The sequence below is a fragment of the Calidris pugnax genome, unplaced genomic scaffold, assembly GCF_001431845.1.
Source record: "Calidris pugnax isolate Ruff unplaced genomic scaffold, ASM143184v1 scaffold45, whole genome shotgun sequence".
Classification (NCBI taxonomy): domain Eukaryota; kingdom Metazoa; phylum Chordata; class Aves; order Charadriiformes; family Scolopacidae; genus Calidris; species Calidris pugnax.
The window spans coordinates 3,281,134-3,305,726 of NW_015090764.1; the positions used below are offsets into that span (position 1 = coordinate 3,281,134).

The window sequence follows — 24,593 nt, forward strand, 5'->3', positions numbered from 1 at the left end:
GTGTACGCGAAATACCAATTCTAGGTCAAGAAAGCCTGATCAGCAACACACACTGAGTGAGAAAACCCCACTGACTCAAAATTCATAATGAGGGCTTTTATGTAGAAAGTTGTTGGGCACAGGGATTGTACTGCAAGGACTGTTCGTTCAGAGCCTCAAAAGCTTTTCTTGGAAAAATATCAGATGCTCCACTGGGAACTTTGCTGAAAGATACTCCTAAAGCAACACAGTGGACTGGCAGTGGCTGGAAAGTACTGATTGGAGGGAAAACAGAAAGTAATGAAAAAGTGATTTTCTCTGAATGCCGGTAATAACTCTTTCCATTTAAATTCTGTGTAAACTTTCCAGTGCATAACATTATTGTGCAAGACCTCTTCTAGGCATCTTTTTAAGTCAAGCATCACATAGAGGTAAGTTCTGAGCTGGCTGTTTTTCAAATGTGATTTTCAAAACCTGGGTAGAAGACACTTATTTCTCTGCTAAGTCCTAGAATGTCTCAGGGTCAGTTGTTTTCATTTTTGTTTCTCAGTGTCAAGAATGATAGGTCTTACAGTCCTTGTTTAATGTAATTTTGTTAAAACTTTTGTACTTCTGGGTGTTGCACGGAGCCTGCAACATGAAAGAACTTTAAAAAGAATGTGAGGAGAGTTTCTGTCTTGAAAGGGAATAGCAATTATCTAGGTCAAATGAACTGCTTTCAAACAGGCAAACTGTAGTTGTGTGCTTGGACAGCATTGGAATTAGAGGCAGAAAATATGTATATCTGTAATTAAATGAATAAACTGCTGCCTGTAAAACCTCCTTGCCTCAGACTATTCCCATCCAGCAATAACAGGAGTAACTGGGATGATTGGCTTGTAGTGAATAAGATCTATCAGAAAAGCAGCTTCTTGGGAATGACCTAAACTATACTAAAATCTTTATTTTCCATTTTTTCCACCCACACTGATGACCTTGGAATTCCTGCCTTCCAAGAGGACTTGATTTCAAGTCCCTTTCTACTAACCCAAACAATGCGGGTCAGCCTTTGTTAACTAGTCTTCAGCAGTGTCCCACTTCCGAGTGGAGCTCTTTCAGTGGCTCACATCGTTGAATCTGCTATCCGAAGTACAAAAGGGAAGACTGTGAGACTCTGTGTGTGGTGTGACAACGCTGTCAAGCTCATCTATGAATCTGCTGTCTTGAAAGGTCCGGTCCGACTGTTCCTGTCCCAGCTGTTACTGCTCCTAGCCAGCAGCGGCCCAGGCTCTTGAGCTGGCTCCAGTGCTCACTGTGCGCTTCATTGAACTGACTCAGCTCACTAACCCAGCAGAAAAATGTTCTGCTTTCTTTGCCAAGGTAAACCCCGAAACTCCAGAGCCACCAGCTGAAAAATGGCAAGAAAGGCAGAGCAGGTCAGTGGCAGTGAGCCATGAGGTGGGCTTGGTTCTGTTACTGCATCAGACTTTTGGTTCTTGATATGGTTTAAAATACCTGTTTATTAGGGTAGAACAGCAGCAAATGGGAGCAATGGTGTTTAGTGACCAGGGAAAGGGGGATCCAGGTACAAGAGACGTGACCCAGCTCCTGGTTCCACTTCATGTCACTACGTGTGCCCAAGTCTCTTCATAACACAAAGATTTGAGTTCCTTTGTAAACTGAGTGGAAACTTGCTACCAAGAAGAACAAAAGCAGCATATTACTCAATGTTAGAGCATCAAAATTTAGCCCAGAGACTGCTATAGTCTCCTGCTTCTAAATGGCATCTGCAAGCAAAAGCTACTTTTACTTACTGTCTTTCAAGCAGTAGTTAAAGACCATGAAACCACACATCTCATACATATTTGTAAATCCTGCTCTGGTCTGTGCTACTTTCAGAGCAGAACTGACTGGAGGAAAGGATTTTATTTTTTTAAGGCCTGCAGTCAGTGCTCAATTAGCATGAGCTGAATTTCAGGCTGTGGGAGGTTTTTGTTTGAATGCTGTCTTTGAATCATCTAAAACTCCTCCTGCTGGAGGTTTTGCAAGCACGATGGGCTCTCTGCAGCTTCCTTTTGCCCGACTGTCAGACTAGCTCTGCAAAGCAAGCAGCCAAAGCTTTGTCCGCCTTCTCCTTGGCACAGTGAAGAGGAAACTCATGGGCAAATTCTGTGAAAGAGCTGCCATTCCTGCAGCACTCTCCTATCCGGCCAGTGCCAAATTTCTCTGAGTGTAGACTGGGGGAGATGGGGAACAGCTGGAAGACTCACCGAATTGAACATATTCCTCTGTGCTGCTCTGCTGGTGCACGCGGATCCCTTAGAGAGCCTGCATTGTAAACTGATCTCTTCTCCCGTGTCATCCATGCCCTCCCCTTCCTGCATCCAGATGATGCATGGCACGGACTTTCCACTCCTTACCTGAACGTAAGCATCTTCTCTTTTGCCCTTACACGGTGTTCTTCCTGCCCATGTTGTAGCTATTTGATGATATGTGACCATGTGGCTCTACCATCTGGATTCAGTGAACTTCTCAGCCTCCTGGCTCTTACAGTAGAGCATTAATTGACACACGTAAACCTGCAATAGATTTTAAAATAGGGATAGAGGTATCTTAAATATGAAGTGTGCAGTGGCAGGATGGCTTGAGCAAGGGGGTAACAAGGTCAGAATTTGCCTTTCAAGATTAGAGGTTCAGCTCAGTGCAGGACTTTGTCTTTGCTGCTCTGCAACAGCCAGCTGCTTTGCTTGGGTTTAGCTGGATTCCAGCAGACTTCCACAGGAACTGTACTTGGCACTTATTAGATTTCTTCTCAGCAGAGTCAGCACAGACATTTTTCGTCAATAAGTATTTCACACACGTTCCAACAAACCAACCTGCTCTCCTCCTGAAGCAAACCTAGAAAAGGAGCCTACTTTTGCAAAAAAAAAGGAAAGAAAGAAATAAAAGTTGCTCATTTCTATGGTCACGCTTAAGATTTTTCCCAGCTTTTGCTTTAGTCAAAGTTCTGGGAATGATCAAGCTTTAAATTTAGTTTTGTAAATTCAGTTTATCAGTGGTGGTCTTGATTCATGGAAAGATTACAGTTGCTGATTTTAAGACATAGGTCTCAGATAAAAACATGATCAGATAAAGGAGATTTAGACATGCTTTCATTCAAATCTGGACTCAATGTTGCTCCTGGATCTCCATCCTCATTCAACTGGAGAGGTATTGATCAGGCAAGTCCACTGGCAGAACTGGGAATTGCGTATTTATCTCCAAGGGTCAGGTACTTGCTGGTCCTAACTGACACCACTCTGTTTTCCTCCTTTGCTCCTTCCTTTTTGCTCTAGAATCTCTTGGGAGGCCTGCTGGCAGTTGCTATACGAACAGCAGAAAAGGGTATTCCACTATCTTTCAATCTAATTTCCTATTATTCAGATGCTTGTTCTTTTCTGTGAATCCTATTTTATTTTATTTTGTTCCATATCATAGAATGTACTTTGCACTGAAAGCAAGTGTGCAATACTTCTGCATAATAAGGAAATACTGATTCCCTTCTCCATATTCGATAAAAGAGGATGCTGAGGGATGGGCTGGCTAATTGAATTGCCCATGGAGTGCCTGATCTCATTCCCAGGTACAGCAAGCAAGTCCCCTTTCACAGGATTAGTCCATCTGAAGGTATCAACACGTTAATGGCCTTTCTTTTTATTTCTATTTTCTGCATTGCATCTCAGTTAAACAAGAAGAGAGCAAATCATATTTGCACTGGTCTATCAAAGTGAACCTTGGTACAACTCCTTGAGAGTTAATTCTTTGCATTTTCCTATTTAAGTGCTTGTAATCCTTTTTCTTTGTTGACTAGGGACCATTTTTTCATTGGAGACTGGCCACAGGAATGCGAGTTTTGGCTGATTCCCCGCTTTCAGCTAGGCTTTGAGCTGGTGTGAAGTTTCCTCTGTGTTGGTAAGTTACCCAGAAGGACTGCTGCTAAAGGTCTGTAGATTTGGAATCTGTCCAGATCCGGTTGGCTACTATTTTCCTTAGTGGGCATTCACTGTTTTTACAAACAGAACAGCAACATTGGAGTGTCTTGTTTTGAACTTCTGTCACTCAAGTTCCTCTGGTCAGCAGAGGACAAATACTGCAAGCTGTAGTTTGAGCTCCCTCATTACTTGCTGTGGAACCTGAAATTCTTTATTTCTGTAACTGCTTGGTTAGACTGTGCTAAGAGACTGCAGGATCAAATTGTCAAGATATGATTTATGCTGCCTTCAATTTCAGGTGGCAGTTGGCATCCCAAAAGCAGAATATAAAATATCAACAAATTATTTGTCTTCCAGTCCCTCCAGTTGTACCTTTCTGCCACCTTGATGGTGCTTGCCACCCTTTCAGTAGTGCCTTCACTTCTGATTCTGATTCTGCAGCTACACTGTAGACCAGATCACTGAAATGAACCACATTAAAAATAACCTTTCACGTTAACCTTTCCGGGTTATTTTTAACCCAGATCGCAGACAATCTCTCACAAAATAATAGGCAGTGAAACACTGCCATGCATGACCGCACAGACCTTTGTTTTGGGGAGACCCCCATAGCGGTTTTAACTCTCCACTCCCCTAGAGGAGCTCAGTCCTTCCTCACCTCCGTGATGAGTGAGAGAAAACACACACACACCCCACCCCGGCATCGTCAGCACCCCCTGAACGCCCAGCACCCGAGAGAAGCCGTGTGTCAGCGCCTACAATATATGTTACTATGAGACTCTGTGCTGGCCGGCAACTCTCTATGGGCACTATGAGCACGGAGATTGAACACCTTCGCACAACCGGTGTGTAGCTCCACACACAGCCACTGAGCAGCTCTCCGTGTTGAGGGAGGGTCTGCAGATCAGGAGCACAGAGGTGGGCTAAGGAGCGGGGAAAGGCCCCATGCCACGTCGCGGCGCCCACACGACGAAGCGGGCCGTTACCTCAGCCCGAGGAAACCCCCCGGGGCTAGAGAAGGGCTGCGGGCGGCGCGTCCCCGGGGCCGCTGCCGCTCCCCGGGAGAGGGCGGGACGGCGCGGCCGGGAGCGGGCAGGGGCGCGGAGACGGCGCCGCAACCAGCGGCTCTGCCGCTCCTCAGCCCTGTGCGCGCCGCTGCCCCGCGGCCCGGGCGGGAGGGACCCCGTGTTCCTCAGGGCGGCAGCGGCCAGCCCCGCCGTCCGGGCGGGAGGGACCTCGTGTCCCCTCAGGGCGGTAGCGGCCGGCCCCCGTCCGGGCGCGGGCGGGCCCGGTGTCCTGTCAGGGCGCGGGCGGGCCGAGTCGCCCCCCGCCATGTCCCTCCCGCCGCGGCCCCGCGCCCCGTACTTAAGGCGGCGGCGGCGGGTGCTGCTCCCGCTCGCGCCCTAACCGCCTGTCCCCACAGAGATGGCCTCGACGTGCCTGCGGCCCCTGCTGAGGTACCGGTCCTTCGCCATCCTCTTCCTCACGCCGCTGCTGCTGCTGCCTCTGCCGGTCACTGTGCAGACGCGGGTAAGTGCCCGCGGAGACCCGAGCCCCCCCGGCCCGGCCCTGCCACCCTGCAGGAGCCCCCCCGCCCCCGGTCGGGGCCCTGCTGCCCAGGAGCCCCTCTCCCAGCCAGCCGCGCGGGGCCCCTCCAGGCTTGCTGGGCACCCAGCCTGCTTGCCCACTGGCCACCCGATCACCCTCGCCACAGCATCTCCTTTCCACCTGAGCGAGCAGTGCCCTGTCCCTCCATGTCCCACAGCGGGCTGGCGCAGGGCCACCCTGACACCCCGTCCCTGGAGTGGGATCCAGGCCTCGCAGCGCTTTGCGGGTTTGGCTCCCAGGTGACCATCAGGCACCGGTGCAAGGAGCAGAATTTGCAGAAGGAGCTTCTGTTCATCCTGAGGGTTATGCCACTGCCAGGACATTGGGCTTCCGTGGACCCAACCAGACTTGCAGATTAGATGCAATTCTTCTTGGGCCAAAGATAAATACCTGCATAACTGGCCTGCACATTTAGGATTGTGTCTTGCACTGTCTAGTCCACTGGCAGTGGACTGAAAGACGGGACTCCTGGGTTCTCCAGCTCGTGCTGCTGCTGAGGCTCTGAGATAGTTGAAGGGGTGCTGCTGAGTGGCATCCTTCATTGGTGGTGCGGTGGGAAGCTGTGCGCTGTGTGACGTGCAGTGATCCCAGCAGGGCTTCAAATGCAATATCCTCCAGTTCACATCCCTCTTACTGTGCTGATGGCAATGGGACAACTCCTTTGCTTTCAGTGGAGCTATACCAGCATAAAATTGGAATAACCCAATGAAGAGTTTGGTCTTTAATGTCTTGTAGCCTTTATGGCAAAATATCAAAGCTCAGCTTATAGTATTTATCCTACTAGAGCTTTAGAGGCTATTCTGGTGCTAAAAACAGTCTTTCTTCTGGGTGACCTGTATTGCTTAGTGTATTTTAAAGGACAGGAAAATGCCATGCATATTTATAAACAGAATTGCCAGCTCTTCTGGTTTATCTGTCTAAGTAATATCAGCCCTGCCTTGAAGTTGAATGCTGATGCTTTATAGAAAAGAATTCCTGACTGTTAGGCACTACTTTGATCAATATAAGGAAAAATAATTTCCCTTAAAAAAAAAAAGTATGTCTTTAGTTTTCCGGTATTTGTAAGAATATTGTGTCATCAGTCTAATCTGGGAAACTACAGTATTTCACAATGGGAGAGTAACATTTCTGTCAGTGATTGCGTCTCCAGCTCCCGCTGAGAAGGCAGGTCACTGTGTTTCCTGTTAACTGCTCCAGAGACACCAAAGAAGCATTCTGTGACTGTTCCTATAAATGACAGGTGGATATAGGTATCAATGCAGGTATATATTTAATTCCAGATCTTTGGTTGTTTGAATTGGCTGTGATTCTTGGAGTTAATTTATAAGCATGGTTGTATTTTTGAACTTCACATAAATTATTTACTCTCCACACTACAAAGCCAGTGTTTCTTCTGTACTGTGAATTTTATTCACTTGGGGTTGTTTATCTGTCTTTCATACTGGCAACAGATTAACCACAGTCAGTTCTAGCACTTAGTTACTGTGGTACAGCATAAATTATATCATGAGATGACCTCATATTTATTAAGGGAAGAGATGTAAATTTGATCTACCTGATATCTTTTAGTCTCTGAAGACATATTTTTTTCAAAAAGTGCTGCAATTAATCTGGAAACCTGAAGAAAAAAAATCAAATTACTTACAAAGGCTGTTTTCTGGTTCTTAAGCTTCTCAACAAAATGAAGGAAAACACACCCCTATTTATAAATATCACCTTACGGCAATTTTTAAATGTCACTGTGACACCATTTATTTTTGCAATAAAGTCCTGTTTGTTGTATTAGAATAAAATCCTATAAATACATACTCTAAATTTGAGCAAAGTTGGAACTACGGAACACTGACTTAAGCTTTAAACCACTGTTTAATGTTGGCTAATGGATGCTTGCTTCTACTAACAATTTTGAAAGTACAAACCAAGGGAGGCTAGATTATGGAAATGCCTGATCAACAGCATAAAAAGACAAGTTACAACATTTCTAATCAAGGGAATTCCCTTAGTACATAAACACAGTGAGATCTGGGAAAGTAATTAAATACCTCTAGCATGCTTAATCACCAAACATAAGGTAAAAGAGTTACGTTAAAGAAGTTACAAACTTTTAAATTATTCAGTGATACAGTTTCTGGGCTCAGGTGTATGACTGGACACACCTCAAAGATTTGTGAATTTCAGACAAGCTGATCACCCACACTGGGAAATTCAGCCATCCATTTAAAAATAATTAACTCAAAATAGAAATGCCCAAATCTACAACACTATTAAAAAACCTTGGCTCTGCTTCCCAACTGCGCAGAGGTAATTGCATACTGCAAACTGTACTTACCTAGTTGTGAAAGGTTTCTTTTTTCACACCCTACATTTTGTGGGGGTGCATTAGAAAAAACAGTGTGGTCAAAAAGATTTTTTTTTATGCAAGGGACTTCAGAACAAGGTTTAAAAGTGCAATTTTAAATCCTCATATCTCTGCTCCCTATTTCAGCATAACTTGTTCAGCTACAGACAATGGAGTGTTTGGGCCCCTTATAAGAGCTACCAAAGTGTTTCTTACCTCTAAGAATAGTTTTTTATGCTTAAATTTGTCTTCCATTTTGTCGCAGGAGGCCAAATGTGCGTATATCATCATCATCATGGCTGTATACTGGTGCACTGAAGTGATCCCCCTGGCTGTGACCTCCCTCATGCCTGTGGTGTTTTTCCCTCTGCTTGGAGTTCGGAGCTCTAAATCAGTAAGGAGCAGTTCTTGCTCAATGAAGATCTGATACAGGGGTATCCACTGCACTGGTCCTCCATCAATATTTGGCAAACAAGCCTGCTAGGAGAGTGCTCCCGTTCTGTGGTAATGTTTCTGAACATACTGAGCAGTGTTCAGGATTCCTGTATGGGAACGTGAAGAACTAAATACGCATTTGCCCAAAATGTTACAGGTTGAGGTGGAGCTTGAGGTGGTAGAGGGGAAGGTCCATTTCTGGGTGTGGATCCCGCTGCAGAAGTGCTTGTGTGTTCATAACCCATCCCATGAGAGAGCAGTGCTGACACATCCTCTGGGAGATCTCAAAATGCACGGGACAAGCTGCTTCTGATGGGGTTGGTCGCACAATGCTGGCAAGTGCATGGTGTCCCCTCCAAAGCTCATCCTGGCTGTTGTGCTCGTGTTTTAGTCCAAGGGAGAAGCTGTATTAGGGACTGTAACGCAAGTTCACTGCTGGCCAACGAGCTGCTAAGGGCAGGTATGGTTGCTAAAGGTGCTGAGAAACCCATTTTGGAGCTCAGCGTTTCTAGTACCTACACAATACTTTGAGCCCCTAACAATGTTTTAGGAAACTGCTGTCATTTTGTACTTTATTAACTCCTGATGGTCCAAAAAGGTTTGTGATGCACAAAGAGTCCCTGCAGTGGACAGTTCAGCACTTGAGCAGGGGATCCAGGGTTCAAGAAACTGGAGGTGGCTCTGAGGCTGCAGCTACTCCTTCTGCCCATGTTGGGATGGGACCTGGTGCAGTAAATGGCTTTGAGAGGACGGAAGACAACATGTACTAGTGAAGCTCACAAGAGGCAACATTTGGGCCCCTGACCTGCCTTCTCTGTCTTTCAGGTGTGCTTGCAGTACCTAAATGACACAAACATGCTCTTCGTGGGAGGGCTTATTGTTGCAATTTCTGTTGAACAGTGGAATCTTCACAAAAGGATTGCACTGAGGGTCCTGCTGATTGTTGGGGTGAAACCTGCACTGTAAGACTATTACATTTCTTCTTCTTTGCCTGTGTCAATTTAGCAGAGGCCTAGGGATAGTGTTTAACAGTCAGCAGAGAAAGGAACCTTCAAAAATCTCTTTAACTGCATTGTACAGAGTTTCTAGAAGTGAAGTCCATCAGCAGGAGCAGTTTATTTGTCCTTTAGCCAAAACCAGCTTTTGGCTAAATTCTAGATGCTTGCCGTTGGGGACAAAATGATGACAGACTTAATAATGTGCAGACTAAGGAGCTAAATGGCTTTCCAGGATTCCCTCAGTGAAGGTGGCAGAGGTGTCCTGGAAGAGAATCTGGCCCTACTTTGTGTTGCTAGACGCTACACATATTCCTGCCTGGGCTCAACTGCCTAAATTGCAGTGTCTGCAACGACTGGCAGTGTCCGTGTTCTCTCATCTTTTCTCCTCTGCCTGCTTCTCTCTTCAGCCTCATGCTGGGATTTATGATAGTCACTGCCTTCCTGTCCATGTGGATAAGTAACACAGCCACCACTGCTATGATGGTTCCCATTGTTCAGGCTGTCCTGGATCAGATGGACAACACAGAGCATGATGTGACCATGATGGAACAAGGAACCGGGCAAACAAATACAGTGATTGAGCTGGAGGAAAAGGGTGCATCAAATCTACCTTCAGTGCATGGTAAGGGCCTGCTCAGCAGTGAGTTAATGCTACTGAACGTGCTACACTCAGAGCTTCTGAGCTAGGAGTTCTCTGTGCCTTTCACAAGGAAAGAGGATGGTAACCTGACTTAAAATCCATATATGCGTAACATTTAGGCTTTACAAAATGGCTTACAAATTTGTTAGCTGCCATTTTGTTATGCTTAGTGCTAAACCAAATGCAGATTATTATGTTCTTTCCTTCAAACTAGGGTCATCCTCCTGTAGCTTCCCAAGACTTAACTGTCTGCTGAAAAGCGTATCCTTAGGGAAATATCTACATCCCCCCAGCATCCCACTTTCTAAATCTCATGATTATCAGTGAGGATTCAGCTTCTAAGCCATGTAGGAACCAACCTATTTGGGTTCTGGGGTATAAATATCTCTCTGTTGACCAGATTGTATGTGGAAGTGGGGAGAAGAAAGAGGAACACTTTAAAAGCTACATGGAAAAGAGGAGCTGGTATCATTTGACTCATAGCAGACAAACTACTTTTTGGAACACTTTAAAGTCTGATCTTACCCTGTTGCTTGACTCCACAAGGTCTGTCTGTCAATGCTGTGGTTCTGCAGTGGGTTTCACTTGACTTGAACCATGTGCAAAGACTCAGTCCCTCTGATTTCACTGCTCTGCTGTGCTGTTGCAGAGGGGTATATTATTAAATACCATTAAACATCAGATCTACGGTGCCTTTCTCTTTCAGAGGAGGAAGGATTGTGTTGGGAATTTTCACAGAGATGTGATTTCACTGAATTAGCAAGTTGATCTGCCACAATTCTCTGTGTGACTGTGTGCAAGAATGAGTGCAAATGTTGGTAGTGCATACTGTCCCCTCCACTGTTAACCTCAGAGAGCAATGGACACAGCAGCAAAATTTCACACTTGATGTAAACTGACATAGCATATTGATCTTAATAGTTAAGCCAGGAAAGAATTTGGTTTTGGGCAGTGAGTTTTTTTCTGCCCATATTCACAGCTGTGCTATTGGAACAGTTCAGTGACAATATCTGGCTGGTGGTAAGCCTCTGTGTGAAACAGGAAATTACTGCTCAGAAACTGTGGCACCAGTATGGACAACAGCATCCATGGATCATGTAGACCAGATTGTTGACCTTTCTTTTCAGCTCCCCATGAACATATCTGTGTTTTCTTTGAAGTAAGATAAATGGTATACACAAACTGGAAGCACTGAGCCTGCAGGCCCTGAACTCTCTGCCTCCCTAACTTTACCTGAGGCAAGTCATGTTCTTTCTGTCTAGTCATAAGCAATGGACAAGTCCCTGATGACCCCAGATCTTCTGAGGAAAGGAAAATGAGGAAACGCGTGTGTAAGGGAATGACACTGTGTATATGCTATGCCGCCAGCATTGGAGGAACTGCGACACTCACTGGAACGGGACCAAACATTGTGTTGAAAGGCCAGATGAATCAGTAAGTCATTCTTGCTGTTTCTTTTACTTAGGCTATCCTACTGTTTCTGTGACTAGTCTTAGATGAGAGTTTCAGTTGCCAACTTTAAGCAATAAACAGTTGAACTGAGAGCGAGGAATGTGTATGAAGTGGCGGGCCTCATTTTTCTGCTTCAGCCCTTTTTAGGCAGCTCTGTGCTGGTATTAGAGGTCTCCTGAGAACCTTGGAAATACTTGTTGGTAATTGACAGCCGGCTGGTTGATCATGAGATACTGGTTCTTCAGCCACCTCTTTTTCAACTGAAATGCAGCACATTAGCAGAGGAACAGCAGTGAAGAGCATCAGAAGAATGTGTGATTAACTCTTCTTGTAAGCACACTGAAGAGAGCTAAAAATAGCTTAGGCTCTCCTGTGGTATTATTCCTCCATGCTGTGGCTGTGGAAACTGTGCAGATACTGTTATAAAGCAAAGGAGTTATCCACAAAATACTCTCTTTGCTAAACTGAGTTTGGCAATTGATTTAAACGCAACCTAATCTACAGTGGAAGTTTTGCAGACTCCACAACACTCCCTCAACTTGCTTTCTTCTGTTGGGAGTACTTCAGCCTCAGCTGCCACACTACCTGCTGGTTTTAACACCCAGCTGGAAATTTGCTATTGATATTTGTCTTCCAGTCATTATTGGGGGACACAGGGAAGAATAAAAAACGCTGTTCTTGAAACACTGGCCTCATTCTTTTAAGCCAACCAGCAACTTTGTCTTCTATTGCACAGAAGTGCAGCTATTAATTTCAGGAAAGACAATTCTTGCTCTCTTATTAGAATGAATGCAGAGGAAGAAAGAACGTCCTGTCTTGGGGTAAATGAGCAGGCATGTTGCAAGTGAAAGTTACCTAGAACGTGTAGGAGACCTTTCAGCAGAGCTTGTCTTACTGAGACCTAAAATATCAACATGAGCTCTTATATGCATTAAAGTAACAGACAAGGAAAACTAAGGATCATTTAAGTTCTGCTGTGAAATCCAGGCCACCTTCCTATTGACTTCAGTTAGGCTAGGGATGTTGCTTATGGTTACTTGCAATGGTTGTCCTTGATTTAGATGTATAATTGCATATTAAATGGAGAGTAGATTACAAAATGTTTTGATCTTCGTACAGAAAGCATTTTTCTTTTCAGGTTATATCCCGACAATAATGACATTGTGAATTTTGCTTCCTGGTTTGGGTTTGCATTCCCAAACATGATTCTGATGTTGGTACTAGCGTGGTTTTGGCTACAGTGCTCCTTCATGGGACTCAAGTGAGTATTTACCTACATGATGTTATGCAAACCCCTCAGCTAATGCAGATCAGTTTATTGAGAAATCTGGATAAAATAAATGCGCTGACAAATTATTAGTTTTGTAGCAGAGAACAGTTCCATTTCACAGCAACTTTTGAGGCCTAGAAACCTTTTGTGTTCATGGGAGTTGCATTAAAGGAAAAGTTCTATATGTTCTTAATGTTCTGACAGAATTGCCTTTTTATTTTTCAATTTCACATTTGAGAATTTCAGCCCTAGCAGAGCTAGCATATCTGTTCTGCTACCCTTGATTCAAAACTGGGGTTTTCATCCCAGGTTGCTCCAAATTGGACAGAGACTTACTTCCATTCATAGAACCCATTCTTCTGTGAGAACTGGCATGTGCCCATGAAATGCTTTCACACTGTTGTCATTTCTGTGTTCCTGGCCTCTGCTATAGTCTGTGTCTGTCCCCATGAGTGACAGCTTCAGAATGGAAAGCATGTTAAATCCCTCTAGTATGTTAATACTTACAGTATTTTCTTCTTCCTTTTCCTTAAAGCTTTAAGAAAAGCTGGGGCTGTGGAACAGAGAGATCTGCTAAAGAAAAAGCTACATGTGACGTGCTGAAGGCGGAAATGAAGAAATTAGGCCCTATCTCTTACGCTGAATTCAATGTCCTCCTAATGTTTGTTTTGCTGGTTCTCTTGTGGTTTACCAGACACCCAGGCTTTGTAAAAGGCTGGGCCACCAGGCTGTTCCCAAGAGGAGAAAAGTATGTTTTTAGGGGTTTTTTCATACTGTAAAATGACGGCTTGTGAATCAGATTCACAGATCTGATTGTTGTGAATCAAATTCCCTTGCTCTTACATTCCATTTTGAGTGCAGGGTCGTTCACTCCAACCTTGTCTGAATTGACATTTGCTGGGCTTGATCCTATGGCTTGTGCCTGAGATCACCGATCGGTCTATTGTTTGACAATTCATACTGCAGTGAAGGCTGGAGACTGGGATGTGGAGCAAGCTGAGCCTCCCACAGGAAGAGAAACTTCTGTAATGCTGGTCTCAGTCACACTGATGTACACAGTAGTAATTTGTTTGTATGAACTCCAATTAGTTGTGGTGTCATCTGAATATTTGGTAATATCACCTCTAAAAAATATCTTAGAACTCACTGGGATATGGATCTGGTGCTTCAAATGGCTTTTTCACATAATGTCTGTGGCACATTAAGAACACAAAATGCATGATGGGACTATTATTCAGGCCATTTCTTTACACATCTTTCTTTGAGATACCACTTTTGAATCTTGGCTTCACCACAGAGAAGGAACCCTGCTCCCAGGAGCCACTGTCATCTGTGACACTGGTTATTAATGTGTTGTAGCTAGTTTGTTTTATTACTGTGTTTGTGTCATGGCAGATCTAAGAGACCTCAGTCATGAACTAATGACCCATTTTGCTAATGTACAAGCCCCAACAGGATGACAAAGAGTAGTGACCGCAATGCTGGAAGGCAGCCATCTTCTACAAGAAAGATGTCTATTTTCTGAGCTATATTCTCTTTTCTTTTTTAGGTTTATCTCTGATTCTGCTCCTGCTGTGTTTGTTGCCCTGCTACTGTTTATCCTTCCTGCTAATAAACCCAAATTCACAGGCTGTAAGACAAGCATGTCTGACCCTGAACAGACTGAAGAAGGTATTTTAAAGAGGATTGTAAGACTGGGAGGCAATTAGCCAGCTCCAGCTAACATGGCAGAAACATGTGCTGGGTTTGCATGCGTTTCTTCGGGATAGCTCATCTCCCTTGCTTCTTGGGCAGGGCTGGGGCATGGTCCCTGCTCATGTGTATCTCCCTTACCCTGTACAGATTTCCCAGTAATATTCATTTGCCTGTTAGGTCTTATAGAACAGGAGACAAGATCTCTTCACTCTCCTAAAACATGTTCTGCGTTTCATTTCTCACTTCAGATATAAAAAAAACATTTTTATCAGCCCCGTTGCTGGATTGGAATGTGGTTCAGAGGAAGATGCCCTGGAGCATTGTGCTGCTGCTGGGAGGAGGTTTTGCTTTGGCCGATGCAAGCGCAGTATGTCCCGACATCTGTTTTTCTCTGACTCAAAGGCGAACTTTCCTGTTTTGTTATCTGGTCTGGTGTTACTGGGCATGCACTCAAAGGCAAACACAGTCAAGATGTTCATATCTGGAGGCAGATCCAAATTAGCAAAAACTGGGAGGAGAGGTGAAAGCTTGTGCCTCTTTTTCAGGAATTTGTGTGCTCTGACCAAAGTTCTCCAATTTATCTTACCTCTTGGAGGCTGCTGAATAGTTTGGGATCATCACTGGACAGACCAGAAAAGCAGCCTTTCTTATTTCTGGCTAGAAAAATAGAAGTATAGATAACACTTGTAAGATTTTCAGAACCGTTTGAAGTTTTTTTAAAGGCTATATGTCTTCAGATTTAACACAAACCACTACTGAATTGGTCAGGAAGAAAATCATTGTGGGTAGATATCTTCCAAAATTGTGAACAGTGGGGTTTCTTGCACTTCTTGTCAGTAGCTGTTGCCAGGCAATATGCTGCAGTCCATAAGCCCGTGGTTTGATCCTGTGTTCATAAATTCACAGAAAAGGCAGCTGAATTCCCAAAACAGGAAAGACTCTTGAGGTGAACCATATTGTTTCCTTCATCACTGCTAAGATGCATCTAAATCAAAGCAAGTCTTAGCTATCAGCAGTGCCATGCTTTGGGAAATTGATATTCAAATCTAAGTTTTGATGCCAGGTTCACTTAAAACATGGGGCAAATTAAAGCTCTAGGGCCTTACATTCATCTGCATACGTTATACATACATTATTAAAGCTCTAGAGCATTAGAAGCCATCAGTTGAAAGGTTTTGTAAGCTGTTTGAGTCAACCACTGCCTGTGTCCTTAGAACACAGCATTTGTACAGCATCAGTATCTTAAAAACAAGGCAGGAAGTGATACATTAAGTATTTGCAATAGTCTCAGCAATAATTGTTTCTGTTTAGCAAAAAAAATGTAATTTTGTAACCACGGTGTGAGCAAGTATTTGGGTTTCATAAAAATCAGGAAAGTTGGGCTCAGTATTATGTCTAGTTAGCAAGGAATTTCTTTTAGTGTTTGTGACAGATAATTGTACTTTCCCAGATGGTGTTTCTATAATTCAGGAGTCCTTTAGCATTATTTAGTAGGAACATTGCATGTAACTTAAGTTCCCTGCTCATGAGCCAGCCGTTCTAAGCCCCACTGAAAAACATATTTTTTTTTCTTGCCAGAACTCTGGGCTTTCAGCTTGGCTGGGTCATCAAATGACTCCACTAGGATCTATCCCACCCTGGGCCATTGCGACAGTACTTTCACTTATTATAGCTGTCTTCACCGAATGCACCAGTAATGTCGCCACAGCCACCCTCTTCCTACCTGTCTTTTCATCCATGGTAAGATCACTTCCATCCTGTTATCCTGTCAACCAGGAGATTGGAGTTAAACTGACAGTCTCTAGTGGCAGAGCAATATCATATTTATTGTCTTGAATGTTGCTCCAGTGTTAATCTGAAAGCCAGCAGTGAAACAGTCCATCTGACAGTGTGCCATAATGAACAGTAATTTTAGCTCATGTTCGCTGCTATGTTTATAGCATCATGTGTAGATAGAAAGTGGGAATGCAGACTTCATCTGACCCACCTACACCTGGAGCCTGAGAACCCAGCTCCTGGGGGAAGATGCCGATTCAGGATGCCTGTCCCATGCCCCCCCCTGCTGAAAGGGAAGCCAGCTCTGTGCAGTGTGTCCCTGGGCCCTGGAGAAAGTGAAGTGAGAGTCACTTTTTTAATACAGATCAACAAACATCAGTTACTTCTGGTCATTTTGTATGTGAACCATCAACTCAGAACTGGAAGAACACACACACAAAAAACCCAAACCAAAACAAAATCCAGCACTTTCTATTTATCCCTTTGAACTGTTCCTTCATCTTCATGGTTTTATGCTAGAATACAGAAAGCTGTGGGCCTGGTTATTAGAAACGTGCCATTTTCCATAGGAAGCCAGAACAGTTTTAAAACTTAGGGAAGAAAACCTGGTAAGTTTTGCTGCCTTTTCTGAGCAGAATTGAAATTGTAGCATAAAGGAAAAAAAGGTTACTTGTTTTTAAATTTAGAAAGTACAACCACTTTATTCTGGACCATTTCATCAAAGTAAAATTATCCCAGTCAAGGTGCTGAGCTATTGGTGACTTAAACTGGCACTTAAATTCTGAGTCCCACAGAGTTTATGTAACATCTTAGAGTGTTACTCCACATGCCTAGTAATTATAATCTTATTTCTGTGTTACCCTGGAAAAAGTGTGGTTTGAGGTCAAAGAAAAGATCATTGGATAAATTTGACCAGAACTCCAAATTACACCATACAGCAAAACAAACAACAAGAAAGAACCAAGCATTGTTTTAAAGTATTGTGGGATAGGAAGCGAGACCAAAGTTATCTTTAAGCATGTGTGGATTTAAGAATAAAATGCTTGTAAATTACCCTGGTGATACACCAGGAAACAAAATGAGCCGGTGTGTATTAATGGTCTGGGAAATGTTCTTTATGCTTTTCTTTTGGAACACCTCCAGTGTGATATTCTTTGCATTTCATTGCAGGCTACATCTATCAAGATCCATCCTCTGTACGTTATGCTGCCGTGTACTCTCAGCGCTTCCTTTGCCTTCATGCTGCCTGTTGCAACACCACCGAATGCGATAGTGTTTTCCTATGGCCACATCCGTGTTTTGGATATGGTAAGATGAGAATTACCTGGTCTCTTATCTGAAGCTCTCCATTGCCTTTATCCTGAAATACAGCAAAGGTTTAATTTTCTTAGCTGAGTATTTCCAAAGTCCCAGGAAGCTCTTATGGGCTGGAACTCTTAGGAGGTGTTAATACTGCAATAAAGATTTGCATCTCTGAAGTAAAAGCACCTTTCTCACGGGCTTTGGCAGACTTACACTTTTAATTGAAATTAAAAATTGACAAGTCGTAAGTATCTTTAAACACTGAAGAGTTAAAATGCAGTCAGTGCTTTCCAGTCTTCTGGGGCTTTGGTGAGTGTAGCTGAAGCCTTGTTTCTACCAGAGCTGAAAGCAGAAGGTGACAATCAGTTGCCCGGGGCTCTGTTCCTCTGGTTGCCTGACAGGCTACACAGTGCCAGGTTCTGTCCCCAACACCCAAACGTTATCGGGTTTCTAACTGGAGACTTGAAGGGGGCAGAAACTGTTCTTTCACTAATAAGAGCAATTTGTTGTACATCCTATAAACTCCTAGACTAGTTATACAACAGCGTTCAAAGGTTTTGCACAGCGTGTTCCCTGGTATTTCTACCTAAGCAAGAACCCAGGGCAGTGAGTACAACGGCTATTTCTGTGATTTATTTGACCATGTGTGTCTTGTGTATGTACAAATAGGCCTTGCTGCAGTTTGCCGTGCTGTTGTTTGGTTATTGTTGTTGATTTGAACTTCTGTCCTCACAGGTTAAAACTGGAATAGTGATGAACATCATTGGAGTCCTCTGTGTCACACTGGCCATCAACACATGGGGAAGATCTATGTTTGAGCTGGACACATTCCCAGCCTGGGCAAACACAACGGCTAACCAGTGAGCAGTGAAGAACTCATGGCCTTAACAAGGAAAGGACCCTTAATACTACTTCCTGTTGCCTGAAACTCTATACAGTCTCATCACACATCAGTTCAGGCATGAAACAACTCAAATTTATTCTGGTCTTTTGTCTGGACCTCCAACCAATGTTGAGATTTAGCATTTATTGAACTTTAAATAAAGAGAGGGCAGGCTGTTGTATCAAATGGTTTGAACCGTCATATCACTGGTATGTACTTGTACATCGTTAGCATTGAACACTGCACTCAGGCAGGAGCTGAAAATTCATTAACTAACACTTACATCCACAACTCAGCAGCTGTACAGGGAAATCCTTGTCACTTGTCTACTGAAAGAAGGGGTATGGTGTGATGTGATACAGTACAATATGGTACGGTACTATTATGGTATGGTAGGGTGCGGTACAGTATATTTTAGTTGGTCCTCAACCATGTGGTAGACTCCTTCTAAGTCAATATCCAACACATTTTCCATTGCCTTGTTTTCACTACCAGATCTCACTGCATATAGACACGTTTATTGAGGGTTGAGATAACATAATTCCATGATGGATTCAGGTGATGTCTTGGGCAATGATGACTTAAGGCTGGCTTTGTGTTCCTTGCACTGTGGCACTGGCAGGGACAGGAGCCTTTCCCTCTCTCAGCCACAGGACTTCACACCTATTGTGAAAGTCCCTGGGTTAGCCCCTGAGGTGCCTTATTAAGTAACTCTGGAATTTTGGAGTGGAGACAAGGCATGAAAAAGGCTCTATTTGAATTTGTAAAAATGCAGTGGCCCAGATATTAGGGCTTGTGCTGGCTGACAGGAATGGGAGTTGTCTTGTGTACTTTGGATTGCAGGTCCTGTGAGAAAAGTATTTTGTAGGAACTGTTTATGTCATTTCTGAAGCAGAAGTAGTTTACAGAAAGATTGGTGTTGGACCAGGCGTATTTGGTCAGTGGTACGTGGGTGCTTTCTATGCAGCCCTGGAGATGAGGCTGGGTGGGAGGTGAGAGAGACCTGCGGGCTTGGCCTGCATTCTGCTCCCAGACTTCCTGTGCAGCCTCATTCATGACAGTTCTCCTCTTTTTGCCTCGGTTTCCCCTCCTGAAGAAGATATCATGGTACCTATCTACCTCACAGGGGTGTTGTGAGGACATAAGGGTCAAATTCTGCACCCATGGGGATTCCCCACCTTATTCCATGATAAGGAGTGCAAGGTAGAAGCTACAGAACCGTAGAATTCTGGCCAGAGTATCTGGCCTCTTGCATAGTAGTGTGTGTAGGAAATTTAATAGATTAACATGAATGCTCTTTATAGAACTGGAAAAATACTCACATGTTTGTCTTTAAAAGTGAGAAAAGTATTTATCCACAAAATGACCATGTGCTTTTCTGAGAAGAAAACTACTTCAAGAATGATTTGATTTGATTTGATTTGATTTAATTTGATTTGATTTGATTTGATTTGATTTGATTTTCTTGCCTTTATCTTCTGTGGTCTTTCAAGGTGCTGGGCACCATGAACTCTCCTCTGGCTGTTGGTGCACCCTCTCTGCCCAGCTGGCGCGGCCTCGTGCCTCTTCCATGGAACGGTGGAGCGTGTGGGGAAACACTGCTCTGCCCGCAGTCTGTCTGAGGAAGAGACAGTTCTAGTGCCAAGAAGGAGCTTGGTGACAGGCATTTGTCACCACCTGAAGCCTATCACTGTATTTGGTTGAGGAAGCTGAAGGCAGGAGCAGTGAAGCCCTTCCTGTGCTTTGGCAGGTATCTGAATGCATTTGAGAAAGGGACTTTTTTCTGCCTTCTGTTGGACACTTCACCACTGCCAGGAGCTTCACAGTGCTTGCTTCTCACTGTTGCAGGTAACAGAGCCGGGATGCGGGGGTGGGCGGCGCTCGGCTCATCCGTCTCGGTTCACATACATCAAAACTCTCAACCTGGTTTCAGACGTAGGACAGACACTGCCCTGTCCCATGTGCAGAGAGGAATGTTCTGAAAATGTCTTGAAGGGGGAAAGTGCCCTCATCTCAACTAGGGAAGCGCTTCCCTGGGTTGCTGTGCAGATAGAAAACAAATGCTATTTTCCTCAATGGCCACACAGGGTGATTTATCGACAGGAGTGTCAGGGCAGGGGAGCGTACATGTGGGGTAATAAAGAATGCTGGTTTTATTATAACCGTGCTGTATTGGACATGTCACCTCTCTGTCCTGTTAATGGCAAACGTTACTTTCTGAGACATAAATCAATCCTGTGACTGATTTGTATTTAATTTAAATGGGTGAGTTGCAGAATTAGACCCTGGCAAATAAAAATTCACAAGAACTGTCTCCTCTTGGGCATGGATTGTTTCCTGTGTAACCCAGTGGGCCACTTGTTTTCTCCATGAGCTTCCCTGCTAGCATGGTGTTGCTCCAGCAAGATCCAGGGGGTATGCACTGTAGAGAACCAGTGCAAAGCAGGCATTTGAATACTTCTTTAAGTACCTTCAGACCCACATGTCAATGGTTCTTTCCTTCTCTTTCCTCAGCTGAGTGATAACTCGAGTTTACATCTTTGAAAATGCTCAGGTGGGACCAAATCAGGTGGTTCACCCTACAAGCTGTCTTATTCGGTGCAGAGTAAAAGATTGTGAGAACCTAATAAAGACAACTAGTTTTTAAGAATCAATCTTGTACAAACTGTCCAGCACAACAGGCACAAATGGGCTTTTCTTCAGCACCAAGCGTGCATGACGTCCTGTTCCAGTTCCCTGAGTAAATATATGTGTTATTTGCACTGGGTAATGCAACCACAATGGCTTTGGTAGTGGAGCTGGGTTACATCCCCTCCAGCGCTGCAGGGTCAGTGTCATGAGATACAGCTCTTGCCTGGCAGTTACTTTTCTTCTCAGCAAGGGGGGTTTTGTGTTTGGCTCAGAGGTTGTGATGGTCTGAAGGTAGTGGCGTAAAGGAATCCCTTTGTGCCCCACTTCAAAACATGCACCACCAGAGCCAGGGGAGAACTTGAGGATCTCTGATGTGGACTTGGTCAGGAGGGGTGACCAAGCACCGTGAAGGAGCAACAGCTCCTGGTTCGTGGTCTGTGGGCAGCGTGCAGTGCCCAATGGTCCCGGTGCAGCCAGCAAAGCAGCAGGTAGTACTGCTCCTGAGGAGCTATGTTAGTGTTTTCCTGGTTTCTGTCCTCTCTCTATGGGATGTCCTTGACATCCTTCTCCTCCCAGCACAGCAGGTTGCTGATACTGTTTCTGCAAACCATGGATGTCTCAAATCTGCAGAGCCATGATAAGGGCTGATGTACACAGGGTTTGTTCGTCTTTGTTCATTCTCTGTGCACACTCATTCCCATGAAGCACAGGGTTACGTGTGTGTGTGAGTCCATGAAAGACCAAACTACAGGAAAAGATACAAAGGGAGGACAAAGCTATTTCCTGCCTACGTTGAACATCTACATCTGTGGAGTAGGGAAGAAAAACCCTTCATCGTTCACTATATGATCTGGAAGTCACCAAGCTGAATAAAGCACCCAGACAAAAACAGTCTCATCCTTAAGTGATTCTGTTTCATGTGAGTCTAGATTGCTTAAATGCATGTGTATAAATCAGTCTGGGAAACTGTGTGAAAAGACTTGTGAAAGTACATATATTAAAGGGATACAATGTGAGCATAAAGCAAGAAGCCAGAAAATGGTTGATTAAGGCCTTTTTGGACTACTCAAACTTTAAGCAAGTTGCTTAACTTTCCTGTTTCAGTCTGAAATGTTGTATTTCATGCTTATCAACCTGCAAAATTAATTAGAAATATGTCCTGCTAATTCATGCATGAAGACAAAGATTAAATGATTTGCCTCCCTAATGAATAAACCATGTTGCTAAAGTCTGTGAGTTTAGTCAAATCGTACGAAACTTGCTGTGACTCTGGAAGTTCTACCTCTTTGAGTCATGTAGGAATCCCGACTTTTCTTGGAAGCAGTAAGTAACCCTAAAGCTGTGACAGCGTGGGAGGAAAGTCTTTGAATATCAACTCTAAAGCCTCAAAAACCAGAGGATAAGTAATAGGAACTCACTGTTTCAATTTTGAACTACTTGGTTTTAAATGCAGACTTGCCATTTTGAGGGCCGGGCTAGTGATCCTGCGCAGCAGCTTTGGGAGCAAAGCAACGCCAAGCCCCTGCTGCCAAAATGGGGCGGTTCTTGTCTATCTCTTATCCCTGCTTTTCCCTTGTTAAACCCCTGTGCCGTTTGTTGTACCGGCACATGAATATAAGCCTTAAAATTAAACAACATTTATCAAGAGACAGTTCATTTATCTTTTTGTAGTAGATTTCTCTCAAATGCTTTGTTATTTAATCTGGGTTTTAGCATTCCAGTGTGGTGACTGTGAACTCCATATGCTGAAAATAAAATACTACTTCATCCTGTGCTTTTGCATGGGCAGTTCACTCCTGTAGCTTTTCATGGTGAAGGGGGACTTGCTTCTTCCAGAGGGAAATTCTAAGGCATTTCTGTGCCCTATGTGTAACAGAGGTAAGTGCAGCCCTTGCCACTCGGAAGCACGGAGTAGAACGTGGGTGTAAGGTGCTGCTCTGGGGTGATCAGGGATCAAATGTTAATAGAACATTTGGGACCTCTGCAAAAATAGAGCTGACTATACTGAAAGTATTCTTTGCCCATTTAGGTTTTTCCGGAGCACTACGTCAATAGTTGCCCATTCATTACAGTGTAAATGGAGACTGTAAATTCTTGTCATAAAAAAGAGACTATTTTTTCTGTAATAAAAAAGGTGTTTTCCTTCCCGTGTTTCCTTCAGTACTGTATTTACCCACGTGAAGTTACTTGCTACTCTTATTTGGCTCACAGCTCTTCAATGAGTTTTTATGAACTGTTCCAGGTCAGAACATGAGCCTCGTTACAGTGTTCAGAAAACATTATTTTTATAGACAAACCGTATTCTTGAAAGAACTGAATGTTCCAGATACTAAAACCAATTAGTTGTATTTTCATTTGTGAACTATTCTTTGTGAACAATAACATGGGTTGGGTCTTAGTAAATATTTTAGCAAACCAGTTGAAGATCAAATTTTCCATCAGAAACAAAGTTAACAAAATCTTTCAATTAAAGAATGATTACTTCTGGAGCAAGTATCTATTTTACTTAAATAATTTGTCTTGGCTGTACAGTCAAAATCAGAAACCCAGGATTTTTTTGTGCACATCACTAAGAATAGTTATCCCTCAATTGGGGAAAACAGAATTTCCTCTGAAAAAGATGAGTGGGGATTGGGGGAGGTGGGGGGGGGAGGGCAGGACACTTGAGCTCCTCTTTGAATAACAAAAGCTGGGGGAAAAACAACAAAAACTTTATTGGGAGCATCCTACCCACACACAGGATTGTCTCTCCAGGCCTCATTTCAGAGCTCACCTGTGGCTGTTCTCATTCATGTCTGTCTACATAAGTCAGATCAATACAGAAGCAAACCTGCACGTGTCACCCTGGATACTGAAAACACACAAGTTAAAATCAACCCTCTGGGAGCTCCTATTGGGGCATAACTTCAGCCTTCTTTGAAGGGTGGTCAAATAAAACTTGAATTCTTTTGGCAGGTTATCTTGACCCAACTCTTCTCGTCCTGGTTTTTGTTTGGTTTTTGTTTTTTTTATTTTGAGGTGACTTAAAGTTATGATGACTAACATTCTAGAAGTTAATTAGGTACAGGTGTCCTTCATTAAACACTTCTCAAGTGTTTGCTAACGTCTATGTCTCAGTGCAGCACCTGTCCTGGCTGTGTGGGGTTCCTCCACTCAGCTGGAACTGATCCAACAGTAGGGTGGAATCTGCACAATAAATTAAAGTCAGGGAGAAAGTCAGGATTTTCTGCCTCCCAAGGAACATTTAAGGAATGGAAACTACAAAGGGTAAGTGGTTTGCTTTGGTTTGGGTGTTTGGTTTTTTTTTCTGTAGCTTGATGCCCTGTAACAGCAGGAGTCAACAGATCAGAAAAAGACCCTGAAAAATACTGGGAGGTGTGAATGCCTCTACTTATTAACGTTATGCAGGTGAGAGTTCCAAGTTCATATGCTTTGTGAAGCAGTTATAACGCCTGTGTGGCAGGGTCACTGTAAATAGAAGACTGCATACTATAAAACCCTCTGGCAGTGAGTGCTGGGGCCATTGCAACAAACCTCCTTCAGAAAGAGCCTATAATAGAATCTGGAGACCTGAACCAAAGATGTACACGGTGTCTGGACAGCTGTGCTAATACTCACTGCTGCAGTTCTTGCACT

General features: G+C 43.9%; 1 protein-coding gene across 2 annotated transcripts; it reads left to right on the top strand.

The window, feature by feature from the left end:
* Positions 1–211: 211 nt before the first annotated feature.
* Positions 212–22,604, top strand: SLC13A5 (solute carrier family 13 (sodium-dependent citrate transporter), member 5). 2 transcript variants are annotated; one of them, XM_014963765.1, is made up of 14 exons: positions 212–410; positions 3,809–3,909; positions 5,353–5,459; positions 8,141–8,269; positions 9,136–9,272; positions 9,716–9,930; positions 11,211–11,382; positions 12,539–12,661; positions 13,206–13,418; positions 14,220–14,341; positions 14,614–14,732; positions 15,944–16,105; positions 17,312–17,449; positions 18,179–22,604. In XM_014963765.1, exons 3-14 carry the CDS (start codon positions 5,355–5,357, stop codon positions 18,305–18,307), a joined length of 1,764 nt encoding a protein of 587 aa, XP_014819251.1. In that variant the 5' UTR covers positions 212–410; positions 3,809–3,909; positions 5,353–5,354; the 3' UTR covers positions 18,308–22,604. The 2 variants fall into 2 exon arrangements, with proteins under 2 accessions (XP_014819251.1, XP_014819343.1); XM_014963857.1 differs by lacking the exons at positions 212–410; positions 3,809–3,909; positions 5,353–5,459 and adding an exon at positions 6,776–6,799.
* Positions 22,605–24,593: the final 1,989 nt, after the last annotated feature.

Excerpts from the sequence above, each read along its gene's own strand:
- SLC13A5 (XM_014963765.1), top strand. The coding sequence starts at position 5,355 with ATGGCCTCGACGTGCCTGCGGCCCCTGCTGAGGTACCGGTCCTTCGCC. Across the intron at positions 5,460-8,140 it reads CGGTCACTGTGCAGACGCGG|GAGGCCAAATGTGCGTATAT; the intron begins GTAAGTGCCCGC and ends ATTTTGTCGCAG. Across the intron at positions 11,383-12,538 it reads TTGAAAGGCCAGATGAATCA|GTTATATCCCGACAATAATG; the intron begins GTAAGTCATTCT and ends TTTTCTTTTCAG.